At 42.4% G+C, this 13291-nt stretch overlaps 1 protein-coding gene across 1 annotated transcript in view; it reads right to left on the bottom strand.

Moving 5' to 3' along the window:
• Sbf (SET domain binding factor) overlaps positions 1 to 13291 on the bottom strand; it is a 219984-nt gene that overhangs the window by 187002 nt on the left and 19691 nt on the right. Inside the window, exon 2 of the mRNA XM_080268179.1 lies at positions 10050 to 10135. Within this exon, the coding sequence (XP_080124305.1) occupies positions 10050 to 10135 (86 nt within the window). The remainder of the gene's footprint in view (positions 1 to 10049; positions 10136 to 13291) is intronic.

Raw genomic sequence — 13291 nt, 5'->3', positions numbered from 1 at the left:
TGTGTGTGTGTGTGTGGTGTGCGTGTGCGTGTGTATTTACCTATTTGTATTTACCTATTTGTAGTATACAGGAATTGAGCAATGCTCGTGTTGTCCTGTCTCCATATCCACATTTATCAAGTCTACCTTTACACACATGAATGTTTTTCTCATGCACCACCTCTTTGTCTAAGTCGTTCCAAATATTTAAGAATATACCTAATTGTGATATACACGGAATGTACTATGCTCGTGGGTTTCCGTCGCTGTTTCTCAATAAGTCGAATTTAACTTTAAATTCGTTTAAGTTTTTTGACTGGACGATCTCTTTGTCCAGGCTATTCCATAAGTCTATACTTCTGTAAGGAAAGCTATATTTCTTGATATCCTTCAAGCAGCTTGACTTTTTCAATTTCATTCCATGTCCTCTTGTTGCTCTCTTATCCCATACAAACAGATCTTCTTTGTCAATTTTATCTACTCCCACCATGGTCCTGAACACTGCAATCATGTCTCCCCTCTTTCTCCTTTCCTCTAACGAAGGCAAATCCAGTTTTTCCAGCCTCTCTCTGTATGACAGGTCTGTCAGACTGGGGACCATCTTGGTTGCTGTTCTTTGTATTCTCTCAATCTTGTTTATATCTTTCTTTTTTTGTGGGCACCACACTACCGCTGCATATTCTAACCTGGGGCGGATCATGGCCACTATCAATTTTTTCATCATTTCCTCATCCATATAATGAAATGCTACTCTTATGTTAGTCAAGAGCTTATAAGTCTCTCCAACTATCTTGTTAATGTGCTTTTCTGGTGACAAACTATCTTGGACCAGCACTCCCAAATCTTTCTCTTTTCTCCTTTTTGTGATTAATTCATTACCCAAAAAATAATTCAGTGATGGTCTCCTGGTACTTTTACCCATTTCCAATATTTTACATTTCTTTACATTAAATTTCATTTCCCACGTCCGGCTCCAATTGTGTATCCTATCCAAATCCTCCTGCAGTATTTTACAATCCTCCTCAACCTCTATCTTCCTCAAGATCTTTACATCATCAGCAAACAGACTCACATAACTGTTCACTCCATCTACCATATCATTTACGTAAATCAGGAACATTACTGGAGCTAACACTGAGCCTTGAGGGACTCCACTTGTTACTTCCCTCCATCCAGACATCTTTTCCTTTATTACTGTCCTCATTTGTCTGTCTCTCAAAAAGTCTCTCATCCATTCCAGAAGTTTCCCCTTTAGTCCTCCTATATATTCTAGTTTCCACATTAGTCTCTCATGAGGTACCTTGTCAAAGGCCTTCTCTAAGTCTAAGTACACACAATCCACCCAACCATCTCTCTCCTGTACCACATCAATCGCTCTTGAGTAAAAGCTCAACAAGTTTGAAACACATGACCTTCCACTTCTGAATCCAAACTGACATTCAGCCAAAATATTCATCTCTTCCAGATATTTTATCCATCTGTCTTTCAGGATTCTCTCACACAATTTTGCGACCATGCTGGTTAGAGACACTGGTCTATAATTCAGGGGTTCTTCCCTGTTTCCTCCCTTGTAAATTGGTACCACATTTGCCCTCTTCCATTCTTTTGGCACTTTCCCCTCTTCCAGTGAGCATACAATTAAGCTGTGAATTTTATCCGCCAGTTGTTCTCTGCATTCCTTCAGTACCCAATTAGAAATTCCATCAGGTCCTGGGGCTTTCCTTACATCTTGAGTTTCCAGTAATTTATACACTTCCTGCACCTCCACTTTTATATCTTTCATCACCGGAACATTTCTAATCACTCCCTCCCCTTCCACAAGCTCCTTTTCTTTAGTGAAAACTGACTGGAAACGTTTGTTCATTATTTCTGCTTGCATTGCCGCATCCTTAAAGACCTCTCCATCTACTTTCAGCTTGGTGATTCCTTCCTTTTGTTTCAGTTTGCCATTAACAAATCTATAAAACAGTTTGGGTTCATCCTTGTATTTGTCAATTATACCTTTTTCAAAATTCCTTTCTTCTTCCCTACGTATTCTTGTGTATTCGTTTCTTGTTCTTTTATATTCTTCCTTTGTTCTGTCGTTACCTCTCTTTCTCCAATTGTTCCACGCCTTATCTCTCTCTTTTTTGGCTATCATACACCTTCTATTAAACCACTCCTTTTTCCTGTTTTCTTTCCCTCTTACTCTTGGTACAAATTTTTCCACTCCCAAATTATAGAGGTCTAGAAAGATATCCCACTTCCTCTGTATCTCTCTTGTTTCTCTGAATTTTCTCCAATCCGCATTTTCAAAAAAGTTTCTCAATCCTGTAAAATTTGCTTTGCCAAAGTTGTATCTTCCCTGTCTATGAAGCTTGTCTCTTGGCTCGACGTTTCCTATTAACATCTGGAACTCAATGACCACGTGATCACTTTTTCCCAAAGGACAGAGATATTCCAATGATTCTATTACATCGGGTTCTTTGGTGAACAGTAAATCTAACCTTGCTGGTGTGTCCTCACCTCGAAACCGTGTCTCTTCTTTGACCCACTGCGTCATCACATTATTCATTATTATATTTAATAACATAGTGCCCCACGAATCCTCGCCGTCTCCCGAGTACCATTCCTCCCAGTTCACCTCTTTACAATTAAAGTCACCCACCAAAATTATATTATTGCTTTTCTCAATTATTTTTTGCAAATAGCTAGCCATATCTGACAACATCTCATGGTATTCGTCATCCTTCCATGCTCTCGTCTTTGAGGGAACATACACTACCGCCATATCTCTCTTAACATTCTCTCCAGTTTCTAATTTCATATATATCACTTCAGCCCTGCCTTCTCCCATTTCCACAGTATCTACATTTATGTTGTTCTTCACTGCTATCATCACTCCTCCTCCCTTTTTTTCTTTTCTGTCTTTTCTCCACAGTTTGTATTTACCATCTCCCAAATGAACATCAATATCTTCTCTTAATTTGGTCTCTACAAAGCACATGACATCAGGTTCATGTTCTCTCAAGAAATCATTAATTTCGATCCTTGTCGATATGAAACCATCAACATTAGTATATATCACCTTCAAATTATTTTTGACATTATTAATACCCTCTTCTCTCCTACTCTCTGTCCATACCACTTCCTCAACTTCTGATCTTTCACAACCATCCCCCCTAGTTTCCTTCACTTCTATTTCCTTAACCCCTAAAACGTGGCTGTGTACGGGCGATCCCCCCGCTGTGGCGGGGTTGTAGCGGGGTCTGAGTACCTGTGGAAAAATATTTGCCAAAAATCATAGATTAACCCTAGAGCATTAAAATTTTTATGGCATATATTACTTACATTCAGCTATCTCCTGAGCCACATGTTGAGCCTTCGTTGACTACCAAAGGACTTGTGAAGACTTGCAAAGTTGGGTAACAAAGTCTTCACTCTCACACCTCCAGAAACCCGGTTTTCTTTCTACCACAGCCTCAATCTGTCACAGTACACTTTATACAACAACGTACAGGTTGTTTGGAATCCGTATTTGTAAATAAGAACTGAAAATAAGGCTAAAATGGACGGAGCGCACGGCCGACATGCAGCGCGGTGGCGATCTTCCCGTCAATATTGTCACATTTGCCTTTTCTCGGCAAAAAACATGTATACTCCTTTTTTTTCCATCATAGGACTTCGCAAATGTTTGCCTGTCACTATTACAGCCATAAAAATCAATGTCACTGCCAGTATTGTGGATTGGGACTGAGGAAGACCACCGCGGCGCGAGTTTATTCAGCCTTACGGCAGGCACTTTATTCTCGCTCCTGTCGGCCACTCGCACTTCATTTCTATCGCTCACTTTCACTGTATCTGTTTTTTTTTTTGCCTTATTCATCAGTGTCACTGTCCAGTGTTATAAAAATAATATTTTATACACAAAAAACTTTCACTTTCAGAACATAGAATAGGAAAATATGCTTTCATCTTTTTACACTGGAGTGACTGTCACTCGCAATACTTATATTATTACTATGTACAATTATTTACAACAAAAAACACTGTAACTGTCAGTGCTTTTACAAGTACATACACTAATTTACACTCATCAGGCTGTCACTGTCAGCACGTAAAAGAAAACTAAACAATATTATCACTGTCACTCTCAGTATTTTTCCCAATATTTTTACCCTTATTTTCAAAATCTACTTAGGCTGTGGTAGTCGAAAAAACACGGGTAAGCACAGAGGGGAACTTTGCACTCTTTGCACTGCAAGGAGGTGCGCCTAAAAGTTCTTTCCTGCCTGGTAGTGTGGCTGCACACATGACACCTCCTCAGTGCTTTCCCCCTCTTTGCAGTGGCTGGCAGTGGCTCCAGGCGGTGTCGCTGAAGGTAGGCCATACACTGTAGGCGGTCTGGAGGTGTGTGAGGGTGGCGTTTGGGACCTGTAGAAAGCACCTGGCCGTAACGCTGAAGCAGCTGGTAGACACAAGTCTTGGAGAATCGTCTGAGAGAGTAGTTGGCTGGCTTCCTGTTCTTGATTTTATACAGGATGAAGGCGTTCAACATGCACATGTCAATCAAGTGCAAGAACACCTTCCTGTACCAACGACGATTTTTCCTCAGACAGTCAATCTCTCCAATCATCATATCCGACTTGTCCACCAGCCGCATATTGACGTTATAGTCAATGACAGCATCAGGCTTCATCACAGGCTCGCCAGTCCTTCTGTCGACCTTCCCTGTTGCCAGCATTTCACCCTTGTGTACTGTGGTGAGCATGTTCACGACTCTCTTATCATGCCACCTGATCGCAAGCATCTTGTCAGATTTCTTCAGGTGCACGTCTCCCCGCTTTGACTTTTCAGCCTCGGGGAAGGCAGGGTAATGTGCCCTTTTACTTCTGACAGTGCCACAGGAGCCGATGCCGTGTTCAGAAAGGTACTTGGCGAGTTTTGGAGCTGTATAGTAATTGTCCGTATACAGGACATGATTCTTGCCAAAGTACTTTTCCAAAAGCACTTTCACCACAGAACCAGAGAATCCAAGGGGGTCAGTCTTATCCAAATCGACATTGCTGGCGGTGTAGATGACGAAGTCAAGGATGAACCCTGTCTTGCAGTCGCACAGCACGAAAAACTTGATTCCAAAGCGGTGGCATTTGCTTGGAATGTACTGGACGAACCGAAGACGGCCCCTGAACAATACCAAAGACTCGTCAATCACGACTTTCTTGAACGGGCGCAAGAACCTCGTAAACTTATCTTTGATCATGTTCAGGATTCCCCTCACTTTCCATAATGGGTCAGTTTGGGAAGGCTCATCATTATTCGCGAAGTGAAGATAAGTCATCAGCTGCCTAAAACGATCGCGGCTCATGTATTTATTGAATATGGGTGTTGGGCACAGCTCGTCGGAACCCCAGTACTCTTCTAACTTATGTTTCCAGTTGTGCGGCATTAGCAACATCAATCCAATAAATACAAAAAGCTCGCGGATCGTAAGAGGCACCCATGATGCCATTCGCGACGTGGATGGCGTCGCAGCCTCACCTTCTCCTTCGCGAACTGGCGCACATTGCCCCTCGTACCTGTTTGTCTCGGTACAGATGTGCTCCATAACCTCGTCGTCAAGGAAGGCCAACAGGTAGTCAACGCATTCACCATCGTCGTCCACAGGGAAGTCAGTCTGAAGTCCACACTCACTGTCGTCAAAGGGCAGATCTTCAGGCACAAAATCTGATCCCTCTGACCACACGAAAGCACCTAAAGTTCCCTGCCTAGGCTGGGAGGTGCTTGGGGCGGCGGGGGGTGAGGCAGGTCATGTGGGAGTGGGTGAGGCAGGCTGGGCAATAGTAGGTAAGGGAGAGGCTATCCCAGGCCGTGTTGGTGTTGTGGTGGTGGTGGTGGTGGTGGTGGTGGGAGGGACATTATCACTTGGGTCAAGGTCACCCGCGGTGGCGTGACTCCTGAGTTGCCTAGCGCGAGTTAGCCTAGGGGACTTAACTTTACTTACACGAACACTAGGCCTACGATAACCTCTCATACGTAAAATTGCTCGTTTACTTCCCTTTCTCGGTGGTGAAGGAGACTCTGATGACTCAGGAGACAGGACAGCAGACGAGGAGGACGAGAGAACAGGGCTGGGAGTACGTGGCGGGCTTGCGGTGGCGTGACGTGGCGTAGGGGACAATGGCGGTGCACTGGGGTCTCCGCTCCTCTTCCTTTTTTCCCCCTTTCCATATTCGAGGCCCCTTTTCACCGGGGCCTTCCCTGTTGAGGTGCTGGGCACAGTCACAGTCTCCTCCGGCACAGAAATAATCACTTCAGGGCCTGAATCAGCACTCAATTGTGTCTCGGATTCAGCCAGGCTAGACCAAACACCCACGTCACTGCCATAGTCCATAGAGGCTTTCAACAGTTTTGAGGCTATTGCAGAGTCACTTAGCCCCTTGGTAGTCACTGGTAAAGTTTTGAAGGGGGTTGAGGTAACAAAACCCTTTTTCGGAGGGCTAGAAGGCACGGAACTAGAAGAGCTCGAGCTTGACATGGTGTCACCGTGGCAGATTTGCGTGGACTGATGCTATTCTGGGGCAAACCGCGCAAAAAAATGACAGTGTGACAACTGGGGAAACAAGCGTTTCCCAATAGCAAAAAGTGCTTGCAAGATGACGGCGCAGATTGACACGTATCAGCCGTCCGCGCGTTGCCATATCGCACGACGAGGGAGGGCCGCGCATCGGTGCGTCCGTGGGTAAAAAAAATGAGACTTGGCAACAACCGAGGTCAGTAGTACAAAGGTCAAGTGTGCTAAAAGTAGCTCACGGGTGGCGGGACTGATAGACAATACCAGCTGGAGCCTGCTTGCCCGCGGTTATTCAAAATTAACTCAAATCGCAAACGCGACGACCCGCCGTTCTGCCCTTTGGGCCGACCGTCGCAAATGTGACGATCCGCGTTTTAGGGGTTAAATACCATTTCCTTACTTTCATATCCAATACTCTCCAAAAAAAAGTATTACGTTCTTCCTCTGTCCTCTTATCATTTTTTTCCTTTACTTCTTCCTTTAATGATTTTAAAACTTCTCTTTCTTCTTCATTCAGATCTTTTCTTATCATAATAGTTTCCATCCCCACCTCTTTGCTTAATTTCCAGGTCACTTTAAGTATCTCATTTATTACACTTTCTGATGTAAACTTGACTCTCATTGGTCTTGTTTCTCCTTTCTTATAAGGCCCTATCCTCCTTACTTCCTCAATTTCTTTTACCCACTTGTCTCCTTCGGGGTCAATCTTGCCTAATATTCCTCTCACCATGTTCGTGTCTCTCTCGAGTCTTGTGAACCTAACCTTTTCTTCCTCTTCCCTGTTTCCAAATACTACCACACATCTGTTCCTTTCTGCAGTTTCTCTCACTATTTTCTCTTTTTTTTTCAGTATTTTAACTACATTTTCTTCCATTTCTTTCTTGTTCATTTCCCTTTCTTCCTGGATGATCTCTCTTAAGCTGACCACTTCTTTCTGTTCTTCTTCTACGTGTGCCCACTTTGCCTTATGTTCTTCTAATACATTACTCACCTTCTCCGTTTTATTAGTACTCTCTTCAAGTTTCCTCCTCAGTTCAACATTTTCCCTCTTCAAATTCCTAATCTCTTCATTGGCTGTTTCGTTGGACTGGATTAGACTCTGTATGGTGGTTTCCGTATTTCCTGACACATCTTTTATCACTAGATTCTCTACTTTTTTTTCGAGTTCACTAATCCTCATAATTAATGTTTTCACCAGGTCCATGACATTAGTATTAGCATCAAATCCTTGAAATTCCATTCCCTCATTGTTTACATTTTCGGCCATGTTTAATGTAAAGTACTTAAACAGCTGTTACCGAATAAGCCACAAACATTCATGTATACTATTGCCAACAAATCTTTACATTTTTGGTAGTCTACTAACTTTCATTATTTTAAATTTAAAGAAAGACCCTAGGAGACAGGACAGACAAAATTCCTGAAACTACTCAAGGTTAGGAGCGATGCCTGGGACGTCCGCTCTCTCCGGCTGTTCGTGTGTGTGTGTGTGTGTGTGTGTGTGTGTGTGTGTGTGTGTGTGTGTCTGACTCTGGGCATAGACTTCACAGCCTGCTTCCAAGGCCCAGTAGTCCTCCTACATACCATGCACCTCTACATGTCACCACTTTGACACTAACACCCACCGTCCATATTGAATACATGCTAGGGCTGTCTCATACAGGACTGGTGTATTGGTATTAGCGGGGGTATTTTTATGACATGTCGGTGGGTTTTCTGGTAGATCAGTAAAGTCTTATTTTATGAAATTCAAATCCTTAAACTGTTCCATGCCCCAGCGGGGATTCGAACCTGGGTCCATTAGGACTGCAGACCACCTCTCTACCAATTGAGCCAACGCCTCCCCCAGAGGTCTGCGGATGGTGGGTAGCAGTGCACGCACCTTTTGTTTGTTAGTGTGTCAAGTGGCATCGTGCAGGGTGGATGTGTTCGCTATATGTGTGTGTTTTTTATCGTTGTGTTTGGGTTACAGGTACCTGCAAATCTCATAATCCCAAAAATGGAGGATGTGAAGAGCAACGTGTGTGCATCAAGTTTTGTGTGAAACTTGGGAAGAACATGGCAAAAACTCACAAAATGTTAAACCAAGCATCTGGTGACAATGCTTGGGCAGTTACACAAACTTGTGACTGGTTTAAGTGTTTTAATAACGGATGAACATCAACAAATGACAATGCATGTTCTGGTAGCCTTTCCATGAGTTCAGGTCCTGACAATATGACCACAGTTCATGCAATCATCCTTGAAGATCGCAGAAGGACAATCCACAATGTTTGTGACATTGTTAGCCTATCGTATCGAACTTGCCAATACATTTTGTCTGTTGACATGAGGCAAAAACAGTCAAGACAAGTGGCGCACGAAAATGGTTAAGTGACGCACAAACAAATGAATGCTCCACATAACAATGCACTCACACACATAGGCCCTTGTTGTTCAGCAGTTTTTGGCATAAAAAACATACCAGTTGTCCCCAACCTCCCGTAATTGCCAGATTTGGTGCCCTGTGATTTTATCCTCCTTCTGAAAATGAAAATACAGCTGGAAGGACTAAGACTTGACACCACTTAGGAGATCCAGGAGAAAATTGCAGAAGGTCCTGGGGAAGGCGGTGACTCAATTGGTAGAGAGGTGGCCTGCAGTCTTACCAGACCCAGGTTCAAATCCCCGCTGGGACAGGGAACAGTTTAAGGATTTGAATTTCATAAAATCAGACTTTACCGATCCACCAGAAGACCCGCCAACATGTAAAAATACCGCCGCTAATACCAATACACCAGTCCTGTATGAGACAGCCCTAGCATGTATTCAATATGGACGGTGGGTGTTGGTGGTAAAGTGATGAGGTGTATGGTATGTATGAGGACTACTGGGCCTTGGGAGTGGGCTGTGAAGCCTATGGACAGAGTTGGGTAAAAAAAAAAAAATGATGCTCAAGGACTTCCAGAACACATTCTGATCATGGGAGATGCACCAGGTTCGATATGTCTACATGCCCAAGGAATGTACAGTACTGTACTTTGAAGGGGATGATGGTGATTAGGACTTTAACATACTGTAAGCTTTTTCCTTTTTTGGTCAAACTTCAGGAACTTTTGGGCAGCATCTCTTACAGCATCTTAACAACAAAATCAATCCTTACTGAGTAACAACACAGGACAGGTATATTAATACAAACATTAAGAATAAAATGGCACCTGTCTGTTACATTATATAGTACTTAATAACCATGCATTCCTTGTACTGTACAGAACTAGTGTAAGAAGAAATATATTACAGGTATTAAAGATTTATGTAGCATCCATAGCTAGCTACTACTGTTGCCATACTAACAGTGCATGCCAACAGATATGTAAAGGTCTCATACTTTCATAGGCACAAGATCAGCCTAATCTATGATACAGTATAAAGTACAGTATTACAAAGACTTCTACAGAATGACTTAACAGGACAACATGAGGGTAAATCAAAAATATCTTCTCAAGATTTATGACATTTCACAGGCAGTGCTACTGACCAACTCAAGTCCATCGATGAAAGGGGTGTCAGGCCAGTCATGCTCAGGGAATCTCTGGATGATTTTACCACTGCCGATACCATTGCCTGTAACCGCAAAATGAGCTTAGTACTGTACCAGTACTGTACTTGCAATATGTACCACAACAGCATAGTCTTTGTGTCCATTTCAAACAACATTTAATACCTACAGCAGGACTGGACCTTCTCCTTGAAAGGGGAGAGTGATAACCATTGGTTACTCTTCCCCCTGCAGGCTAAGTAGGCTATATCAGACACCATTAATAAGAGCTGTACAAATGAAATACAAAGTGTTTAACAGGCTGTTTGTGACTAAAACCTGTACATGTCATCTAACCAATATGAACTAACAAGGAACAAATTAAAGCCAGCACTGTACTAGGGTAAGATTGCCAACTGGGACTCGCAAAAAGTGTGTTTTTTCCATTCTGCGCACAACCATAAAGACACGAGTGGACTCACGTAATTCTTTCAATGCTCTTTGTACTTCCAAAACCTTGTTCATTATTGTGTTAGAAGCAAGATTGATTATCTTTTGTGGTTTTCCTTAAATGTGAGTTCAATGTTAGTGCGTCCCAATTTTCCCAAAATTCCTATTCTTGACGCAGGAGATCTTATTTGGACGCAGTACCCTCTATCTCAGAAATGAACAAAGATAATTAACTTACCTTATAGTATGTTATGTAGAAGGGTATTATGAGTGTTTTTTAATAAACTTTAGTCCAACTTGTCGAGTTCTCTTGTAAAGAACACGTCATCATTCGTAACCAAAACGTTTAATTTTATTTCACCTTAGCACTGGCATATGGCATAGGAACAAAAGCTTCATACATGCTTTGGTAGCCAGAACAAAAGCTACAAATCAGTAAATCAAATCAGTAAACACTAACGTTATAAAAACTTAACCTTCCATTAGGGTACAGTACAGTACAATACTTATAGGCTAACTACATCATAACAAGGCAAGGTTATTTATTAAAATATACTGTACTTTCAGTGCTATTTTAACATTCTTGGAAAACTTGAATCCATGTGTCCTGTTCTGGCATACATGTTCTGGGGATACCAGAACAACAACCACTTCTCTCAGTACAGGGTATGACAGCTCCTCCGTGTCTGGAGTAATATAGAAATCATCACTCTTCTCCTTAAAGGGACCAATCACACTAACATCTAATGGCTGCAAAAAGTGTGTGGTATTTGGAGGCAGTCCAAACAGAATTATGTTTAAATCATTTAGGGTTTTAGCCAGGAAAAAATTATTCCTGGTTTCGTGCCACTCAGTCCATGCTATCACAGGTCTTGTTACATTCTGTTGAGTTAGCCAATCATTGAAGCTGTTGCACATATATTCATATAATGTTTCATATGTTATATATCCTTTCTCACTCTTACCCACTGTGGATTCATACTGTGAAGGAAATCTTTCAGCTATCCTAGGTTGAATTCTTTTTCTCGGGTATATGATCATAGGTGGAGGCAGTGATCCATCAGCACATAGCCTATGTTCTGCTTATCATGAACAGACGTCTCTTCAGAGCCGTGTTTTTCTCCTTTTGGTGCGAGTACTTTACCTTGTACTGGTGAGAGGCAGAACCCAGTCTCATCAATATTAAAGTTACATGATGGGTCCTGAAGTGCATCCATTGTATCAGTTTCAATTATATAATCATGGGCACCGTGAAACCAGTCTTTTACGATGCGGACACTAACATTTTTCCTTGCAGAAGTCAGGACCTCAGTGTCATAAATAACAGATCAGGATGTCTTTTTGTGAACAGAGTCCACCACTTCTGTTTTGGTGTATTACCATGCAATGAAGGTGGCCTTTTGCGGGGATAATTATGGTCTTGTTCCTCTTGCAGGACTGCTCCTACTGCAGAAATTACATTGCTTTTAGTAACAGGGTGTGCACGCTTACAAGCGTCACGGATGTAATTCACAAGAATTTGTTCTTCTGCATCAGTAAGCAAGGGCTTAGGGCCAGGCTTTGTACCTAAACCATGGTAGGCTGTCAATTTGTGCCTAAGCGTGGCCTCAGGTATGTTGTATTTCCTTCCTGCAGCCCGAATGGACAGACCATTGCTGAAAAAAGAATTGTGCACAAGGATACATAAACCTATAGGCCCGATACAGTACTGGTATGTATAAATTATAAATATGTATGAATTATATGCAGCTGTGTGAAGAGATTACACGTAACATGCAGGTACCCCTATTACGTTCTTATGTCCTCAAGTGCTGTGGTTATGTCTTCCCTCGAGTACTGCGAATGCCGTTGCCTAGGGATTGCCTTTCTAGGCCTACCATGTGGAGCATCATTCCTCCGCTTCCTCTCTCTTGTAGAGGTGTGTGGTTGTGGTCTGTTATTGTTCATTGTGGATAAAAGCTATACTGGCTTAAATTACATTCTCCTGCAAGAAATGAAGCATTAGAACATTCATATAATAATTTTTAAAAGTTTTTTTTTAAACTGTTTCAAGTTTCTCCAATAAGGACGCACTGCGCAACTCCTGATGAGACGCGCGTATGAAAGGGGAGTTGCAGTGCATCCTTATTGGAGAAGGCATAGCTATATTTCACATGGACATAGCTCCACATCTGTTCAAAGGAAACTCACCCTTTTACTCCCACCACATAGAGCAAGGGTCAGATTATCAGTACATGTGGGTTGCGCCTCTGTAGGCCATAGGTCAATAAACTGCGTCCAAATAAGATCTCCGGCCGATTTCCAAGCCTAAAGGGACGCACCCCCCTCCCGGATATATAAATACGTTTTCTTCAGTTTTCTGCAGTCTACTCTGAGGTTCAGCCTTCCTGCCATCCACCTACAAAAAGAAAACGTATAGACATTAACCGCGGACTTTTCAGTTTGGGTCCCCCCAAAAGGTGCTCCTCATAGCTTATCCCTAAGGAAGCTGCCATTTTCTTTCAAAGTTATGCTTTTTTTTTACCTGGTGTAATTATTAAAACAAATAAAATGTTGCCCTTTTGTTATAACATAGCTAAATGGTTAACCTTCATTTTGACACCATGATCACTGTTTTAACTTCACTCGCTTTTGTAGGAGAAGTTTTTTTTATCGAGACTGTGCTTTCATGCGTCCCAACAGGAAACCCGCATCCCAACTGGCGACCTTACCCTATATATCTATCTATCTATCTATAGCCCGACGCCCTAATTCCGCAAAGGGTGGCCGCAGACAAAATGCCTCCAAGTCAC

The sequence above is a fragment of the Coenobita brevimanus genome, chromosome 26 (assembly GCF_032717465.1).
Source record: "Coenobita brevimanus isolate Jiangsu-jjx chromosome 26, ASM3271746v2, whole genome shotgun sequence".
In the NCBI taxonomy this organism is placed as follows: Eukaryota; Metazoa; Arthropoda; class Malacostraca; order Decapoda; family Coenobitidae; genus Coenobita; species Coenobita brevimanus.
Note: the sequence above shows the minus strand (reverse complement) of the source record. Positions and strands in the feature narration are given on the sequence as shown.